This window comes from Pinus tabuliformis, chromosome 7, assembly GCF_031772625.1.
Source record: "Pinus tabuliformis cultivar Carrire ecotype Pingquan chromosome 7, CPIR1, whole genome shotgun sequence".
Lineage (NCBI taxonomy): Eukaryota > Viridiplantae > Streptophyta > Pinopsida > Pinales > Pinaceae > Pinus > Pinus tabuliformis.
Window position 1 is genome coordinate 562,534,963 of NC_142293.1, and position 21,019 is coordinate 562,555,981.

At 39.1% G+C, this 21,019-nt stretch overlaps 1 protein-coding gene across 4 annotated transcripts in view; it reads left to right on the plus strand.

Annotated features, from left to right (window-relative positions):
- Nucleotides 1-297: 297 nt before the first annotated feature.
- LOC149248628 (E3 ubiquitin-protein ligase RGLG4-like) overlaps nt 298-21,019 on the plus strand; it is a 35,680-nt gene continuing 14,958 nt past the window's right edge. Inside the window, exons 1-2 of one of the 4 annotated variants that reach the window (XM_089456084.1) lie at nt 298-870; nt 1,772-1,951. In XM_089456084.1, the coding sequence (XP_089312210.1) occupies nt 1,775-1,951 (177 nt within the window). In that variant the 5' untranslated portion in view covers nt 298-870; nt 1,772-1,774. Of the gene's footprint in view, nt 944-1,024; nt 1,611-1,771; nt 1,952-21,019 lie in introns of those variants that run through there. The other 3 variants (XM_089456083.1, XM_089456086.1, XM_089456085.1) reach the window with 3 other exon arrangements.

Sequence of the window (21,019 nt, forward strand, 5' to 3'; positions counted from 1 at the left end):
AAGTCTTGTCAATTCAAAAATCCATAAACAATACACTATTAAATATATATATTTATATTAATATAATTCTTGATTTTTTATTTTTTAAATTTAAATGATTTAAAATTTATTTATTTAATACAATTTTTTTTAAATAACCCATTATTATTTTGAAATAAAAAATATAAGAATAATTTTTTAAAATAAAAATAGATTCAAAATATTCATAAAATAAATAGTTTAAAAATAAAATTAGATTCAAAATATTCATAAACTTAGAGCCTTAAAGAAAGTTAAAGTTCAGTTCCCGATAAAGAAGCTGTTCGCTGTGAGGACCAGGGCGAAGCCCTGTAGGTCACGACATCTTCGGGTCCGTGGCAGCTGGATTAATATTCTTTTATGGGTAAGCGTAGGCCCATTGTGGCATTTTTTCAGAAAATCATTGATACGTAGTCTCCTGTGGGAGAAGCGAGCGGACAGCACGCCTCTTTGCCATTCAATCAGTGTACTCTAAACCGCTAAAATGATTGTCATATCAGTTTATTTCAGCGGTACAATTGATGGTTTTGGAAATATGTGAGCGTAGGTGCTTGGAAATAGTAACTACAACTTCTCTGATACAGTTGGCAAAGAATATTTCAGGGATACAATCGATGGCCTTGGAAATATGTTAGCTTAGGTGCTTGGAAATGCTAACTTCAACTTCTCCGACAAATTTGGCAAATAGGTTACTTCTTGGAAGCTGCAGCAGTACCTTTTATCGGAAACAACCACCAATTAAGTCCGTGCATACCAAATTTCTTCAAGGTAACGAGGGTTTTCTACATCTTTTCTCGGTCTCGTTGGACCATAGCTTCATCATAAAACCGCTCCTGCAAGTTGAAATTATCTGTAATTTTCAACTTTTTGTCATGTTCGGTTTTTGAAGTTTTCTTTAAACATTCAGCAATCTCTCGCATTTTAGGTTTTAATTTCTCTTTCTCATTGTAGTTTTAATTTCTCTTTCTGATAGGTTTTATCTTGATTTTGTTTTTTTAAATGGTTTGTGGACACTGTCTGCTAAGCACTGTACGATACATACTTCCTTGCATGAAAGAGACTTGCCGGCCCAGATGCCAGGCTACGAGGGTATTTATTTGGCGAAATTCCCTCAAGATTTGCACCCAGTCTCAGATCTCTGTATGACTGCGCGCCATTCAATTGGGGCAGATCACAAAAGGGAACCTGGTGGATGGTTTAACACTCTGTAACGTTAACAGTCAACCAAGGCCATTCTGGCTGCTCATTTATCTTTAGTTGAATGATAATCTAATACCTATTTGTCTCAATCTCTCCATTCTCTAAATCTTTTTATCCCTATTTTGGTTGAGAAGATCCACACAGCGAGTTAGTGTTACGTTTGAATTTTTTTTTTCGCCCGTGTTTGTGCATAGCTACAACTCTACATACGGTTCTGTTGGTTGAGTTTTACCAATGACATAGATACCACGGGGAATGCTCTGATCTCGCATTTTCAATAAGAGCCCTTATCCACAGCTAGTTGTTGCTCTTGAATTCTGGACTGCCCTCCTGAATGCCAAAAATCACATCTCCTGCATGCATAATTCAACCCCAAATGACTTTCTCCTCTCGTGAGATGAACTCTCTTTTACAATATTATGCATTGCTTTATTGCTTTCAATATAAAATTAGTTTTCATCTTTTACACCTTATGACTTTGATTTTACCATTTATTTATTATTATTATTTTTTATCATTTGAACCTCACAGAAAGTTTAAAATTTAATTGCAGGTGATGGGTAACAAGCTGTCAAGGAGGCGTTCTCAGCAACGTGCACCCTCATATCGATCTAACAGGCATCTGGTTCCTGAAAGGTTACGCCAGCCTCAACAACAGATGGCACCCACGCAACCGTTGTCACTCAAAGAGAAATATGCGTTCATCCCAGATCAGTATGAAACCGTTGATCAGGTCAGTGTTCACTCTTTGCAACCTTATGGATTCCAACAGAACCTTGTTATATAACTGTGGAATTGGGTAATATGGCATCTCTGAGTTATTTTGGATTTGTTGGATAGAAAGCAATGCCTTTTTCTGTACTAGAAGTAATAGTAATTGTACTGTAAGTTATTGAATGCTACACTTTTCATCTTCACACAAGAAAAATACAGTTGTACTCACGCTGTTCCGCTCGTGTAACGTTTACAGTGTTTTAGCATCAAAAGAAAAAAGAAAAAGAGATTACTGTTTTTTTTCTAGTTAAGACTAACCTAAGTAGAAAAAGAGATTACTGTTTTTTTTCTAGTTAAGACTAACCTAAGTACCCAGGGGGATTTGAACCGGTGACCTATTGCACGGGGATTTGAACTGGTGACTTATCGCAAGGAGTGCTTTAACAGCGCACCCATTCACCGTCAATCCAAAGCCCCATGGGCGAAAAAGAGATTACTGTTATTGTAACGTAGTTGATAATATTTGCTTAGTTGATATATTGTCTTCAAAGAAAATTCTCTCATAGGCTCATATTTATTACAATCTGATTGTCACAAATGGCAAAAGGCATTCCAAGGATTTTAAGGTGAAAACCCAAAGGGTTGTAGAAGAGTGGAGCGAATGAAGAAGGGGCGTGTGATATCTGCTGTACGGTACTTAAGCTTTCCGCCATTAACCTGGGCAACAATAGTTTTAAGTTTTAATATTAGTAGGATTCTGAGCACAAACAGTTAAGTTGGCATAATTTTAGAGTTCCTGGTTACAATGTGGATTATAGAGCTGTTGAAGAGTGGGTTAATCTTATCAGCAACATATTGCAAGGATTCTTACAATTTTTGGTAGCAATCTACTTAGTGGTTAGTTAAATTTTTAGCAGTAAGGCCTGCAGATTTTGTAAAGATGACAAAAGGATGGACATTATAAATTGGATCAGCAATGCGAGTGTATACCCAAAATGCAATATGCTTGTACACGAAGATCACCATATCCAAGAGCCAAAGAATGGGCACACTAGAGCGTCTGTCCCACATAAGCAAGGATCACTATCATGTCCACTTTGGCTTCAAGTAGAAGAAAATCTATATCTGGACACATGAAAACTATGAAGTTGATTGATATGACATAGGATGAGTTTCCCAAAGTATATATTGACACATGGTAATGTATACTTATGAATGTGGATGTAGTTGCACAATTGTAGAAACGAACTTGATACAAGTAAAATGGGATAAATGGGATATAGGTAGGGACGATGGGACAAGATAATGCTCCTAGGTAGGTAAACTAATGAGATGAACATGCTTTGTACAATTTTGTTATTTCAATCAGTTTATTTATAACATTTTAGCTCCTTTCATCCATGGCATACCAAGTTTAGTTGATTAGTATGTAGATTGAGCATACCCCCTTAAAGCTTAAGAATAACAAGCATCATTGTTCTACAACAACTCATCAGAAATCTTGTTTATCCATAATCATAAGTCTATGGGTAAAACAACTCATATCGTAATATGTGGAAAATAAAGATTGTAAAAACCTATGTAGAATACCCTATCATGTAGTTACATTTAGTATGTTATTGTTTTTTTCTAAGTAATACTAAACTATTATATTACAGCAAGAGCAGAGTTACATTGTGAAAATTACAACGGGGCCGCGGCCCTGTAAAATTTGTCCGTGGACAGACAGTAGACACTTGAGAATTCTTGCCAGAATTGCATAGGACACATGGACAGAGGACACATGGATAAAGACTTAGGGCCACATTCATGCAGCTGACACATGGACATAAACACTTGCAGAACATCGACACAGAACAGAGATAACATAAAACCGACACAATTACATAGAGACAGAGTGACAGACTCATATATAACCGCATAGGAAGCAGACTGAGAAAAATTCTTGCTGTAGAACCTGGAGTGCGAGCTGGGCATGTCAATCTTCGTCAGTGGTCTGCGGCTCATCTTCTGCCTTGCAGCGTGGAGGCTGTAGGATAGCCTTGCCAAGGTTGCGCGCTCCACGGTCGCTTGGGCCAGCGCCTGAGTCACCAACAGGCTCTCTCAGGCTCGCTCCCGGGTCATGTAAGGGCCGCATCATCTCAACAGCAGGGAATTCCATATCCACCATGGGAACGATCCCAGGAACACGCGGAGGGTTGGCCCGAGGGTTGTCGTCCTCATCTTCCCAGGGATTGCTACAATGCTCAACAGAGACAGTCACAAAGAAAGTAGAATTGGCTAAGGTGCAGGGGAGGCGGTATCTCACCATTGGGTGTTCCGTGTGCCCACAATCCATGCGCGCAGGAGGTTCCCCCAATCTGCCTCTGCCCGGGGGCCTACCCCTTGGCCTTCTGCATTCAGAGGTTTCCTCAATTGAGGAAGAAGTCGAGGGGGCTCTGCCACTATATCCACCCCTGCCGCCGCTGCCTCTTCCCCGAGTGCGATGCATGCTGGTCTTATGAGCAGAGCGCTCAATTCCACAGTGAAACAGTGTTGTCGGCCTAGAAATACTGCCAGACCAGGTCTGAGTTTCCCAATTGCCGAGAGCAGTGGCAGCAGAGCCTTGACCCTCTTTCTTAATGTTTGATTGAGAGCTGAGACTCTGTGCCTCCACACCTTCTAACGAAGCCAGAACAGGACCTAACAATGGACACGGATACGAGCTGAAGCTCTGAGTCCCCTCACCTTCTAACGAAGCCAGAGCAGGAGCTAACGAAAGACGCATACAGAGAGGCGTTACCAAATTCTCAGAGGCGCAATTGGCATGCTTGTGAGCTTGCCAATTGCCCCACTCTTCCGCAGCAACACACCCACATTCACAATCAAAGTTCAGAACCTCCGTCACCTCCGGCGAGAACGAAACAGTTGCAGGAAGGAATGGCGGAAGAATGTCTGGGAGAATGCTGTTATGAAGCGCCATGATGCGCTTCTCAAGACTCGCCTTGAATGTCGACAGGACTCCTCTGTCAACCTTCTTTACTCCCCTCCTTAAATGCTGCAGGGTGGTGGAATGAATGCGTGTCCTTCCGTCATGCTTGGCTCGTCCGGGCGGACACCTGCCCTTTGGACGAGCCTTGTGTGCCACATGTCTAGCGATCACCCGCATCCGGGGATTTAGTATGTTATTGTTAATAAGTCTATGCTAATAGAATTAAAAATACTTAATCAAACATATAGAAATAACACAAAAGACACCTTAGGAAACTCAATTTGGGAAACCAACAACTTCCAAATTGCTAGCTTGCTCTAGTTATTATTAATGGTGTTTTTTTTATAGTGACAAGGCTCTTTGGCCTACAAAAGCTCAAGGTAAATACAAACAATACAATATTCCACATACCAATACCTTGACCTCCTTCTAGTCATTCTCTCAATATTTTACAAATTGTGTAGTACGGCGATAGCTTGACTTGTGTGCTATTTTTTTGTTTCCTTCATTTACCTTCTATTGCAACCTCCTTTTATCTCTCCTCCGTTGAACCTCTTTTCCATAGCTCCATCTTTCTCCTTGTGCCTCTGGGCAGGTGGAAGGCTAATAGCAGCAAGAAATCGTTCCAAACCATATCCTCAACAAGTAGAGTTATAGTTTTCCTCCTTTTCTCACTCTTAGTTTGTTTAGTGACTAGGAAAAACCACCTCCCAAATCTTCTGTGGATGTGTTGGATTTATAGTGCAAGAGACAGTAATTTTGTCTTTTCTTGCTTGGCACATGGCAACCTCCTATTGGCTGTGGAATCATTCAAGCCCCCTTTGCAACTTTTTGGGCCTTTTCATCCTTGCCACATGTTGCTTGGTCATTAGTGGTAGGCGCCCCTATTAGTCCTTGTGGGGTTCCTATTTCCTTTGCATATGGTCTCCTGGCCTCAATTGGTTGGGGTAACTACACGAAGCCCTTGGTACAAAGGATATCTTGTAGTACGTTGTATAGTCTCTCCTAATGGCGAGTGGGGATGATCCCAATGGAACACTCAATACTAGTGTATAGCCTCCATTATGTCTAGTGATACTGGAGTGTTACCCCAAGTGTTGTTTGGGGTGATTTATGTGATCTATTGCAACCTCCTTTCATCTCTCCTCCGTTGAACCTCTTTTCCATAGCTCCATGCTACCTTTCTCCTTGTGCCTCCGGGCAGGTGGAAGGCCAATAGCAACAAGAAATCGTTCCAAACCATATCCTCAACAAGCAGAGTTATAGTTTTCCTCCTTTTCTCACTCTTAGGTTGTTTAGTGACTAGGAAAAACCACCTCCCAAATCTTCTGTGGATGTGTTGGATTTATAGTGCAAGAGAGTAATTTTGTCTTTTCTTGCTTGGCACATGGCAACCTCCTATTGGCTGTGGAATTATTCAAGCCCCCTTTGCAACTTTTTGGGCCTTTTCATCCTTGCCACATGTTGCTTGGTCATTAGTGGTAGGCGCTCCTATTAGTCCTTGTGGGGTTCCTATTTCCTTGCATATGGTCTCCTGGCCTCAATTGGTTGGGATAACTACACGAAGCCCTTGGTACAAAGGATATCTTGTAGTATGTTGTATAGTCTCTCCTAATGGTGAGTGGGGATGATCCCAATGGAACCCTCAATACTAGTGTATAGCCTCAATTATGTCTAGTGATACTGGATTGTTACCCCAAGTGTTGTCTGGGGTGATTTATGTGATCTATTGCAACCTCCTTTCATCTCTCCTCCGTTGAACCTCTTTTCCATAGCTCCATGCTACCTTTCTCCTTGTGCCTCCGGGTAGGTGGAAGGCCAATAGCAGCAAGAAATCGTTCCAAGCCATATTCTCAACAAGCAGAGTTATAGTTTTCCTCCTTTTCTCACTCTTAGGTTGTTTAGTGACTAGGAAAAACCACCTCCCAAATTTTCTGTGGATGTGTCGGATTTATAGTGCAAGAGACAGTAATTTTGTCTTTTCTTGCTTGGCACATGGCAACCTACCATTGGCTGTGGAATCATTCAAGCCCCCTTTGCAACTTTTTGGGCCTTTTCATCCTTGCCATATGTTGCTTGGTCATTAGTGGTAGGCGCTCCTATTAGTCCTTGTGGGGTTCCTATTTCCTTTGCATATGGTCTCCTGGCCTCAATTGGTTGGGGTAACTACACGAAGCCCTTGGTACAAAGGATATCTTGTAGTACGTTGTATAGTCTCTCCTAATGGCGAGTGGTGATGATCCCAATGGAACCCTCAATACTAGTGTATAGCCTCCATTATGTCTAGTGATACTGGAGTGTTACCCCATGTGTTGTTTGGGGTGATTTATTTGGAAATTTTGGTACTAAAGTGTAGCCTCTAGCACCATTGGTTGCATAAGGGGACTACCACACCTTATAACTCATTTATTCACTATTTGGTATGTGTCCACTATCATTGCTTATCCACCACGTATCCCACTAAACTTCAAGCTCAAATTTATTAAGGGATTTAGCAAGGGTTCTCAAGCACAATATTAACTAGAGAAACCATCTTTTAGCCATTTTGATTCTTCAAGGATCCATTTAGATATGAAGTCTTCAATGGGAGAGTTTTGGTCCCCAAAAGCTTCTAAGAAAAACTGAGAAAACCTACCTGTAGCTTGGTTTCTCTCATACCACTTAAATTTCCTTGGACTTTGTTTATTGAGGCCAAATTGCAAAATTTCTTGCTGTCCTCTTTGAGTCACTGGACCTTCTTTCACATAACTTCCCACTCCAATAACTAGCTCAATGATTTTGGAAGATCCATATCTCATAGGCTTCAACTTCTTGGCTACCCCATGCAAGTATTCTCTGTTGAGATAAAGCTACACTTTGTTCCCATCACAAAATTTGTGCTTGGTCCTATGTTGGTTATGTGTGAGCTTTTGTGCTTCATTGGACTTTTCTTATGCTACTCTCTCATATAAAAATGATGCATGATCTTCTATATGAACTTGCTTTCTTTCTTTAGCCCCTCTTGCTTTTGTCGTATGTTTTTGTTTTGTTGTCCATAAGCAACATGAAAAAGATGAGGGTGGAAAATAACTAAAACTAGGTTGAAAAGGTACTTTTGTGTGGAAGAATGAGTTGCCCTATCGTAAGATTGCTGAGTATAAACTATTTGTCCATCACATGTCTTTGGATGCTTTCTATTATATTCTCTCAACAGTTGAACCAAAGTTTTGTTGGCAATTTCAATCTGCCTGTCAATATGAGGATAATATAGTACTTTAGCTTTGTATCCTTCCTTTCCTATATTATTGTCCAAAACTTTCGTAGAAATTTAGAGGCTTGATAAGATATTGTTGAACTTGAAAAACCAAAATTTACACATACATTTGCAAATAACAACTTAGATGCTTCATGTTTTGAGATGGTCTTCATACAAGGAATAAGGACAAACTACTTGTTGAATCAATCCACAACCAAAAATAGGTTGACATGGCCTCTCCTTGAGATAGGCAAACCTCCAACAAAATCCATAGAAATATTTTCCCAAGGTTACTTGGTATTGGTAATGTTATGTACAATCCAAGCCTCTCATTATGGATTAGCAATGCCACAAAGATCACAACCTCTAATAAACTTGGAAACTTGTTCTTGCGTCTTAGGCTAGTAAACATATCTTTGTATATTTTCAATGGTCTTCCTAACACCAAAATGGCCAACAATTGAAGTATGTCCTTTCAACATCAATTAAATTCTCCTTCCTTGTGGTGTACAATGTACACAACTTGCCTAGCTTGCATCCACCCTACAATTTTCACTTAACAATTCATGTGTGAAGGTCCCAAGCTACTTGATAATGCCACAATAATTCTTTCCTTAGGTTGCCTCAATCACACATCAACTAATTTTTTTGTCACACCTTCCTTATATTTGATAAGCAGGTGGAATTGTTGCAAAAATCCCATCCATTTACAATGTCTTGCATATTGCTTTTTGCTTTGGCTTTGCAAGTGTTGCAATGGTTGGTGGTTAATGTGCATTATGGTTTCCGTTCTCGAGATATAGTGTTTTCATTTATTTACAACTTGAACTAGGGCAAAGAGCTCCTTGCCATAAGGAGGGAAGTTTAGCATTGCTCCATGGAGCAACTTTGAATGTAGCAAAATTGGTCTTCGTCCTTGTGTTAACACTGTTCCCATGGCATAGCCACTTGCATTAGTTTTAGTCCCAAAAGGTTCTCACAAATTAGGCATGGCGAAGACTAATGCATGGCCAGTTTTTTGCTTTAGTTCTTCTGAAGATCTCTAATGTTGTTTTCCCTAGCAAAACTCTTCCTTTTTTGTTGTTATGGCATGCAATGGTGCAATGACTATTGAAAGGGTAAAATGACCTTTCCTTAAATATTTGAGTTGCTCCATGAAACTTCCTACTACTAGCATTGGTGGGGGTAGGCCATTCACTTATAGCTTTAACATTGATTGGATCAACCTTCAACGCTCCTCCACCAAATCATATGTCCAAGGTACACCAAGGACTCCTTTCAAAACTCACACTTCTTGATATTTTCTATCAACTATTCCTCCTTAAGTGTCTTAGTACCTAGATGTCAGATGTGCTCTTGCGAAGTATCACTGAAGACCAATATGCCATTTAGATATACAATTACAAAAGAATCTATAAATGGATGTAGCACATCATTCATCAAACACATGGAAGTTGTAAGTGCATTACATAATCTGAAAGGTTTAAACTTTAATTAACAATTTTCATAAAGACCTTGTCTATTCTTGAATGTTATCTTCTAGTTATATTTTTCTTTCTCCTCATTTAGTGATATTTCAATTCAAACATAGTAAAGAACTTAGCTTGTTGCCATTGATCCAACGAGTCTCAATCTTTGGCAAAGGATACTTGTTCTAGTTGGTTGCTTAGTTCAAAGCTTTGTAGTCAATGCAAATCCTTCAACTTCCATCATTCTTGAGTAGTATGAGGATGGGTGACCCACAAGATGAAGTACTAGGATTTATGATTCCCTACTCTAATGTTTGCTGCAATTGTTTCTTCACATCATCTAGCTCCAAAACAAAATATCTATGTAATCCAATTTTAGGTAATGGGGATTCGAGCAACAATTGAATCTTATGTTCAATTTCCCTAGGGCAAATTTTTAGGTTCTTAAAATATTTCCTTGTAGGACTCTATCAATTGTTCTGGTCATTGGTTTTGCTCGCTGTCACATCCTTCCAAGGATGCACTGATCTCCATCTTACCTTCTTCTTATTGCGTCTCTTCTCTCAAGATATAGGATTCTCGTTTGCATTGATTAGCCTCACAGCCTGGTGTACACTTATTGATGAGAGATTTGATTTTCCTTCATGTGCATGGACAACGCCCATCTTTCACAACTCTGTATTGATTAGCCCTTCCTTTAAAGATAACATCCCTAAGATACAAATAAGGACTCCCGAAAATTACTCCATAGACATCTAATGGAATGACATATGCTCTACCTCATCAATGATATTAGATATCATTTTTGGGATTCAACTACGTTAAGTCATTCACGTATGACCATTTCCATGAGAGGTAGTCGTAACTGACTAATTTCTCATGATTTTTGAATAGTTCACTTAGCACTCATTGCATCGGGTGATGCTCACAGGGGTGAAGAAGTGGGATTGAAAGTAGTGAAATGAATCACATAGCATCAATTATCACTTCCGAGACTTGCACCCGGTAACCAGGACTTCCTGGGAGGTCACCCATCCTAGATTGCCTCTGGCTCAAGCGTGCTTAACTGTGGAGTTTTCCCCACAACCAAGCCCACTTAGCTTGCTACCTCATTTGCAAAACCTTAGCAAGTATTGTGCCTCATGAGCCATTCAAGTAGAGATCCCTTCACTCTTTTTGAATTTAAGTATGGGGGTTTACGCAGTGCATTATATTAGATATCATTTTTGGGATTCAATTGCGTTAAGTAAGTTATTCACGTATGACCATTTCCATGAGAGGTAGTCGTAACTGACTAATTTCTCATGATTTTTGAATAGTTCACTTAGCACTCATTGCATCGGGTGATGCTCACAGGGGTGAAGAAGTGGGATTGAAACTAGTGAAATGAATCACATAGCATTAATCATCACTTCTGGGGCTTGCACTCGGTAACCAGGACTTCTCGGGAGGTCACCCATCCCAAATCGCCTCTAGCTCAAGTGCGCTTAACTATAGAGTTTTCCCCACAATCAAGCCCACTTAGCTTGCTACTGTTGGAAATATTGAGAGGGGGGGTGAATCAGTATTTCTTTTTCCCACTATTGCTTTACCAGTTAAAACATATATATTCAAAACACAATATGAACAGCAAGAATAAATGCTTTTATTAATATAACTGTGCAGTAAAATAAATACAATATATAGATGGTCACAATCGGCTGCCAAGCTCCAACTTGGACCTTGGTGAGGCTCCAACCTCCAGAGCACCAACTCTATTTTCCCAAGACACCAATCTTGGACTTAAGAGCACCAACTCCCAAGGACTTCAATCCTTCCTGCTTTTGAGGCACTAACCCCAAGGACTCCAATCCAATCTCACTTCTGAGGTACCAGCCTCAAGGACTCCCATCCTTCTCACTTTTAAGGCTCCAACCCCAAGGACTCCAATCCTTCTGCTCTCAGAACTCTTCTTTGCTGAGTTCTGTCTATTTACAGCTTCACTGTAGTCTCCAAACTACAATATCAATGACAACCATGTCTTCTTATGGATGAGTCTTCACAACTCTGCACACTGCCCACGCATAGTCTCCAATAGCCTTTTCTGCTGCTGCTGCCTCTATAACCTCCGCTGCTTCTGCAGCCTCTACAGCCTCTGCTGCTTTTACTACCTCACACTCTGGTTCTTCACCCCCACAACAGCTCCAACAATGTTCAACAGTCGCAACAGTGTTCACTAGCAAATTCAAACAATGCTCCACCACCTCTGCTGCTTCTGCTACCTCATATTCTGGTTTGTTTTCAACAACCATCACACACATGCAGTCCTCTATTTACTGTTTTATGCATACCTGTCTTTGTCCATTCGATTCCTCTTTCTCGCTGGCTCTTCGGCTTCCTTCTCGCCTGCTTCAGCTTCCTCACTTGTTGGCTTGTTTGTCGCTGTAGCTTCCTCTGTCCATTCGTTTTCACAGGACACGTTGAATCAATGAGCAAGGATCGAGTCATCCGTAGAGAACACAAGTTCAAAAACTTGTAACAGCGCTGCTTTGCCAATAATTGTGGGCATACACAGGGATGGCATTTTTTATCGGACAGCCACGTCCTTATCATAATCATAATCGCCATGATTTGGTTTCTCAAGCTATCGGGACTGTTCCTTACAGTATTTTTGCCTCCATACTTAAGAATCGGAGCCACCCTTTTATCACCGCTTTTATGTCTATCGAAAGCTTTCCTTAGGCTATGTGCCTTCTATAAACCTTGGACTTACTTAGAATCAGAGCCACCTTTTTATCGGCGCTTTTAATCACGCATCGGAAGCCACCGCCCAACCGCGTGTTAACTATCGGGCTAAGCTTTAAAGCCCCGCGGAAATGCACATATACAAATATATGGCCAACACTATAAAACCCCGCGGTCACATATATTTTAATACACGGGAAACCCATGTAATTCCGCTCAATATGAACATTCGCGGATTTCAAATCTTATCCGCCCGCCTTTATAATTATCGGCGGGTCCGGATTTCGGCGGTCTCAATAAACTCTTAACTCCAACCTCCGACGCCCTTGCGGACCCGATATGCCGATTACATCCCTTCCTAAAATGACTTCGGGTCCGGGATGTCGGGGTTTTCGCGGCCTCTTGCGATGCGATAGTTCTGCGGACCCGACGACCCTCTATACTCTGCTTCTTAATGATTTCGGGTCCGGCTTTTCGGCAGGTTCGCATCGGCAGTTTTGTAATACAAAGGGTCTGCGGACCCGACGCTCCTTTAGGTTCTGTTTTATAATATTTCGGCTCCAATTATCGGCGATGTCACATATCGCTTCCTCCGAAATGATACAAGTCCTCCGCGGACCCGATATGCTTTCTATTTTGCTTGATAAGAGTTTCGGCTCCGGGTCCTTCGGCGATTTCGCTGATCGCTACCTCCGAAATGATACAAGTCCTCCGCGGACCCGATATGCTTTCTATTTTGCTTGATAAGAGTTTCGGCTCCGGGTCCTTCGGCGATTTCGCTGATCGCTACCTCCGAAATGATACAAGTCCTCCGCGGACCCGATATGCTTTCTATTTTGCTTGATAAGAGTTTCGGCTCCGGATTTCGCTGATGCGATAAGGATTCTCTGCTCCGCGGACCCGATATGCTTTCTATTTTGCTTGATAAGAGTTTCGGCTCCGGATTTCGGAGCTTGCACCTTGAACAGTTCCGACGACTCCAAGGGACTTTCGCCGATGCGATAAGGATTCTCTGCTCCTCTGCGATTTCTTCTGGACCGTTGATCTGGCAGATCAAACGGCTCCTATGTATTCTCCCGCTTTGATGAAAGTTTGGCTTTAAACACAACTATATATATATGAAGTATTGTCTTCGATATGGCTCCTCTGCTCTGACACTCCTTCGATATGGCATATATATATGCTCTGTTCCATTTGCTCCTGTAGCTCTGCTAACTCTGTCTGCTCCATTGCTCCTCTTCTTTGGCATATATGTATGGTCTATAAGTATGGCTCCGATAGCTCCTCCGATGGCTCCTCTTGCTCCTGTAGCTCCTCCGATGGCTCTGTGTGCACCTCCTCTTTGGCATATACCGATGGCTCTATATATATTGCTCCTCTTGGCTCCTCTTGCTCCATCTGCTCCTCTCGGTCCATTTGCTCCATTTGCTTCGATATGCCTGTTTTACAGGCAGCGTTCCTCTTGCTTTGACATGGCTCTCCGATGGCTTGGTGGCTCTGTCTGCTCCTCTCGTCTCCATCTACTCCTCTTGGCTTGGCAGTGTCTTTCAAAGACCACCTCCTTGCATATATGTCTGTTTCCGCATATATATATATATATATATATATGGCTCGGCTATCCTGATGGCCTTTGCTCCTGTCTCTTCATGAATCTGCTTTGCATCCCCTTGGCTTCATGTCATCCTCTAGTATCCAGAATATTGCCATATTGACATCAATGACAACCTAGTTCAACAGCTACCCCATTTGCAAAGCCTTAGCAAGTATTGTGCCTCATGAACCATTCAAGTAGAGATCCCTTCGCTCTTTTTGAATTTGAGTATGGGGGTTTACGCAGTGCATTATATTAGATATCATTTTTGGGATTCAACTGCGTTAAGTAAGTCATTCATGTATGACCATTTCCATGAGAGGTAGTCGTAACTGACTAATTTCTCATGATTTTTGAATAGTTCACTCAACACTCATTGCCTTGGGTGATGCTCACAGGGGTGAAGAAGTGGGATTAAAACTAGTGAAATGAATCACATAGTGTCAATCATCACTTCCGGGGTTTGCACTCGGTAACCAGGACTTCCCTGGAGGTCACCCATCCCAGATCGTCTCTAGCTCAAGCATGCTTAAATGTGGAGTTTTCCCCACAGTCAAGCCCACTTAACTTGCTACCCCTTGCAAAACCTTAGCAAGTATGGTGCCTTGTGAACCATTCAAGTAGAGCTCCCTTTACTCTTTTTGAATTTAAGTATGGGGTTTTACGCAGTGCATTATATTAGATATCATTCTTGGGATTCAACTGCGTTAAGTAAGTCATTCACGTATGACCATTTCCATGAGAGGTAGTCATAACTGACTAATTTCTCATGATTTTTGAATAGTTCACTTAGCACCCATTGCATCGGGTGATCAACCATTCCAGGACCGTATATTGTTGAAAAATTAGATCAAATGCCAACACTGGAAGTAAACATTAAAGAGGTAAATCATCTCTTCTCTTTTCTTCCATCAAGGGCCATCATTTGCAGATTTAATGGGTTTTGGCCAAGGTCAAAGGAACTACATCAATGGATTTTTATAGCATGGACCAAAAACTATGACATTTATATTTGTTCCAAAGGTTTTTTTGTGGTACAGTTTGATTCCTAGGAAGATCTAGAGAAAGTCTTGCAGGAAGGGCTTTGGTTTTGGGGAAGAGCAGGACTCTTCATCACTCCATGGTTTCCGGAGTTTGATTCTTCAAAAATGGTGGTAACAAAGATGCCAGTTTGGGTAAGGTTGCTAAACCTTCCTCTTTCATTTTGGCATCACAACATACTAGAGGACACTGGAAATACTTGGGTACTTCAAAAAAACAGACAATGAAAGAATGCAACAAGGATTATTTACCTTTGCTCGTATATGTGTAGAAATAGACTTAAGCAAAGGTCTACTTGACCGCATTTTGCTAAAACATAGATCCTTTCAATGGATCCAAACTTTGGATTATGATAATACGACCTTTTGGATGTCGTACATGCTTTTAAACATGACATTTATAGGATTCTTATACACAGGGTAAAAAAAACCCAAAAGGAAAAAGGGGCAGGCCCAGAAAACAAAAGGCTGGTAGCTTCTTGATCCCACTTTTTTGGAGGATGAAGAAGTGGAAATCAAGGAGGATGCTCCACTACAAGATGCCATGAACACTCATAATCCCAATGAACATGCACACTCCATCCAGAATGTACAATAAACAAAACCAATCCATGCATCTAAAGACGTTGGAACTATGGCGCTCAAAGATGATGGGTTGGTGGGAAGAAGCAGTCCATGTATCAGAAAGTTCGGAGTCTAATAAAGAACATCCGTTTGTGGTGACTGTGTTTGAGTTGGCACTTATTCCTGTTGACTCACCTATAGGGGTTTGGCAGAAGGTTCAAAGAAAGGAAAGAAAGAGAAGCTAAGTGACTATTATAACGCTAAACTTTTCTTTTGCATTTTTTTAGTTTTAAAGTCGAGAGGTTGTTATTTGTTTTCGCAAGAGTCTGGTCTTGCATATCTCGAATGCTTTCAAGCCTCTGCAAAATGTAATTTTGTTCCTAATGAAATTACAATTTTTTTCGAAGGAAAGAAAAGAAAAGAAAATATAAAAAACAATATATAAAAATATAGGTTAGGTATTAATGAAATAGATGCAAATAATAAATACTAAGGTATAGTCAAATTCTAATAGAATGGATGTATTAATGATTAATGTAATATATCAATGTCTATATAAGATGATATAATATAATAATAGGAAAATAAAAAAAATGAAAAATAGGGGAGAAGAAATAGAAAAAGGAAGGAGCAAGAAGATGAAATATGAAGGGAAGAGGGGGGGAAGGGAGAAGGAAGGAAGGGAAAGAACATGTTGAAGAATGTAAGTATGGTTGGTCTTCATAATCCTTGATGTATTTATAATACCATGTAAAAACATGAAAGAAAATTAAATATTAAATTAGAAGAAAGAAAATTAAAAGAAAGAGGAAATATGAAGGGAAGAGGGGGGAAAAAGGGAGAAGGAAGGAAGGGAAAGAACAACGTGGTGAAGAATGTAACTATGGTCGGTCTTCATAATCCTTGATGTATTTATAATACTATGTAAAAACATGAAAGAAAATTAAATTTTAAATTAGAAGAAAGAAAATTAAAAGAAAGGAAATCAACAAAACCACCTAAAATTAAAATCCTTGAAAATAGCTCATACCGTAAATAACATATTTACCATAATTTACTACCTACCATAATTTAATCAAGTATTTGCATAAAAGATGGGATAAGGAACAAGATGTAAATAATATACTTACTAGGAGTTACTACCCACCATTATTTACGTGTTCTTCAACACTTTAACAAATATTCGTAGGCTTACTAGAATTTAATTTACAAAGTGACGTGATCTAATTTACAAAGAGACATGTCTCTTGGGTATCTTGAGTATAAAATACACTTGAAACTTTTCATTTTATACATTCACTTATCACTCACATATCTCTCTCTCTTACACACGTGATCTCACATATCCTAAGTTTTCAACATTGTGATCTCTACTTTCCTTTCATGGTTATTGGTTGAATTTCTAAAGTGTGATTGCTTGATGAAGATAAAAGAACCATAATATATATTCACAAGTAATTACCATAGTTTAGAAATAGTGCTTGTATCCATTGCTCTCTATTTTTCAACGCAACGAAGTGCCAAATAGGAAAGGACAAAAGAACGGAAGAAAGGAGACAAGAAAAAGAGACTAGAAGAAGAGAAGTAGGGAATAAGGAAAAGAAGAAAGGATAAACAAAAGGGAAGGACAAGACAAAAGGAGGAAAGAAAAAAAGGGAGCAACCTAGTCAAAATTTACCTTGTTCTCTTGCGTTGAATAAGATGGAGCAATTTTATTGTTGATGTGTCAGAACCCATATCTAGGTCCATCATTAGGATGAGCAGTCAAATGATAAAAGAGCAACAAACCATGATAAAAATAAAACTAGAGGAGACAACTCAAAGCAAGAAAACCAAAAAATATCTACAAGAGAAACCCTAACGAAGCAAAAACACAAAACCTAAAGGGAAAAGGCCAACCCTAAAAAATGCAAAGGAGACAAGACCTAGAACTAAATAATAGAAAAACATTGCCAGATAAGAATCATTAAAATGAATGATGATGATTAATGAACCATATTTAGTGATATAAAATAAAAAATATTAGTACTACATATGATGGAGAGATAATATTATATTAGGGCTATACTATTAATAATAATCATAATAATAAAATTATATACAAATTTTCAAGTTTCAGTTCCCAATAGAGGGAGTATTAATTGTGTGGAAAAATGCCACAACATTAAACTAAGTATGGGAGAATATAATTTGGAAAACCCCCATTGTATGCCATTCCAATTGGAGGTGTAGATGTTGTTCTAGGGATTCAATAACTGAGAATATTGGGTACAATCTCTACAAACTATAATGACTTGTTCATGAGATTTGAATTGGAAGGAATTCGATTTTGTGCTCAAATGGTTAAAATCTAGAACTTCTCATGTCATTAGTTGTCATAGAATGAAAAAGCTCTTGAAAAGTGGTAGCAACGGAGTTGTGGTTAAATTGTATTCTATGGAAGTTAAATAGGGAGATGAAAATATTCCCAAGGAATTAAAATGCACCTTGGAAAAGCACTATAGGGTCTTCCAAGAAATTCCCAAAGGTCTACCTCCATCTAGAGATCATGAACATCAAATTGAATTAATACCTAGAAGTACTCCTCCTAATAAAAGGCCTTATAGATATCCTCATCAAAAAAAGGGGAGATTGAGAAAATGGTACAAGACATGCTAGATTTAGGTATTATTCAACATAGTAGGAGTTCATTTTTAGCTCCAATAATGATGGTGAGAAAAAAAGATAATTCTTGGAGGATGTGTCTTGATTATAGAGATCTAAACAAAATCACCATTAAGGATAAATTCCCTATCCCAAATATTGATGAGCTTGATGGAGTGACTTATTTTACAAAGATTGATCTTAAATCAGGATACCACCAAATCACATCGAGGAAAAAAACATTCCCAAAACATCCTTTAGAACACATGAAGGGCACTATGGGTTATTGGTCATGCCTTTGGGGTTGACTAATGCTCCTACTTTTCAAAGCTTTATGAACAAGATTTTTCGACCCCGTCGTAGAAATTTTGTGTTGGTTTTCTTTGATTATATTCTTATCTATAGCAAATGAATGGAAAAGGACATTAAATATGTGGATAAAGTTCTACAAATTCTTGAGAACAATCAATTATATGTAAAAAGATCCAAATGTGTTCTTAGGAAACAAGAAGTAGAGTATTTGGGTCATATTGTTTAAAAGGAAGGAGTTAAGGTGGACCCTTAAAAGATCCAAGCTATTACAAAATTGGCTATTTCTAAGAACATTGAGAATCTTATAGGATTTTTGGGATTTATAGGATATCATCGTAAATTTTAAGCATTATGCATGCATTGGAGGCTCACTCACATCTCTCTTGAAGGAAAATTCATTTGTATGGGATGACGAGGTTACTTTGGATTTCTTTCCTTTAAAGGATACCATGCCTTCACCAATATTGGCAACACTTGATTTTGGGAAAACATTCATAGTAGAATGTGATGCATCAAGACAAGGAATTGGAGTAGTGTTGATGCAAGAAGGGAGACCATTGGCTTTTGAAAGCAAACAATTCAAGGGAAAAGATTTGGTGAAATCAACATATGAAAAAGAAATGGAAGCAATTCTACATGCAATAAAAAATGATGACAATATCTCATTGGGAGACACTTTAAAGTCAAGATAGACCATGATAGCCTAAAGTACTTTTTTGGAGCAAAGATTGTCATCAGAAGATCAACAAAAATGGGTAGCAAAAATGCAGTGTTTGATTTTGAAATAATCTACAAGAAGGGGAAGGACAATGTGGTAGCAGATGCTCTTTCTAGAATAGAAGCAACCTCAAGTTTATATTCTATTACATCTTCTATTCCAATATGGTTGGAAGAAGTTTACCATGAATGGAAAAATGACAATAGTACTAAACAAAAAATACAATGTATAAATGAAGGAATGAACTTTATGGAACATTGGGAGTGGAAAGGAGATATAATTTGGTACAATGGTAAAATATTTTTATGCCCTCAATCAAAGTTGAAGCAACAAATATTAAGGGAATCCTATGACTCTCCAATGGTAGGACATGCAGGGTTCATTTTTTGTTAATTAATTTTTTTGGAAGGAATAAAGAAAGGTACTAAAAATTTTGTAAGCAAATGCCAGGGTTTCCAAATAAATAAAGGAGAGAGTTAAATCTCTAGGGTTACTCAACCATTACACATACCTAATCAAAGATGGCAAGAGATATCATTTGAGTTCATTACAAGGTTACTAAAGTAAAATTTTGTTGTCCTAGGGGGGTATCTTACAATGGTATCAGAGCATGGTCTTAGACAACTGTGGTTTAAAGAGTAGTATATATCAGTATTTGATGCATTCTAGAAGACCATAAATACATCACCTACAAGAGAACCTACCAAGTCAGAGCATGATTTTGGCCAGCTGTGGGTCTAAATCAAGGTGATATCGAGAATAAAATTCCAAGATTGGAATAGAAAGGCTAAAGGTAACAAGGAAAAATGTTTCCAAGCCAAGAAGAACTATTTGCCCAAAAATTTGAAGATTATAGCGAAACCATTGCAAAGATGATAAAGCACATGGAAGCATGGGTATCATCAAAGGCAACAAAGGAAAAAAGGAATCACAGATCCAAAAATGAAAAAGTAGCTAAGGACCATGAACCAAGGATTGAAGGGAGCCCAAAGGAGAATAATAGTTCCAATAAAGATAGGAGAAAGGTATTATCTCATACATAAGAGACAACTCTTGTACTTGAAGGTTAAGGCCATGGCCAAACCTACCAGGACAAAGTGGGAAAAGTCATACCTTGTTATGAAACCAGCTCAAGAAAAGATAGAAAAGAAAGATCAACGCCTTAGAATTCAGCCTCTTCGAGGGGGCAACCTCCTTTACATTACATAAATGAACAATTCTTGGATGATACAAATGACAAAACCTCCTTTCTATATATAGGAGTCTAAGGAGTCACAATATAATCCAGCCGACCTAACAATAATAATATAAAGCCACAAAAATAATAATAGAGGGATTCTATGGGGCACAGAAATAACAATATGTGGGTAATAGGGGCACAACAATATAAATAAGGGGTATAACTACAATGGGGTAATCACTAGTATTATAGGGACCCAACATGCCCCTCTCCTTCAAAAAAGTGTTGTCCTCAACGCTTGAGCAGTTCTGGATACTTCTGCATAAAATTCTCATCCTCCCATGTGGAATCTTCAGCGGATAAGTTCTTCCACTTGATAAGATACTCTGAAATTGATCGATTTCGTAGCTGTCGAGTTCTTGTTTCTGTGACTGCTTCCGGTTCCAATATAATTTTTCCTTCCTCGTCAAGTTCTGGCAATATTGTTTGAACTGGGAGCTTGTCGCCTATAACCTTCTTTAAACATGAAACATGGAAAACTGGGTGCAATCGAGAAGCTGCAGGAAGCTCCAATTTGTATGCCATAGTACCAATCTTTTCCAACACCTTGTACGGACCATAATACTTTGGTGATAATTTA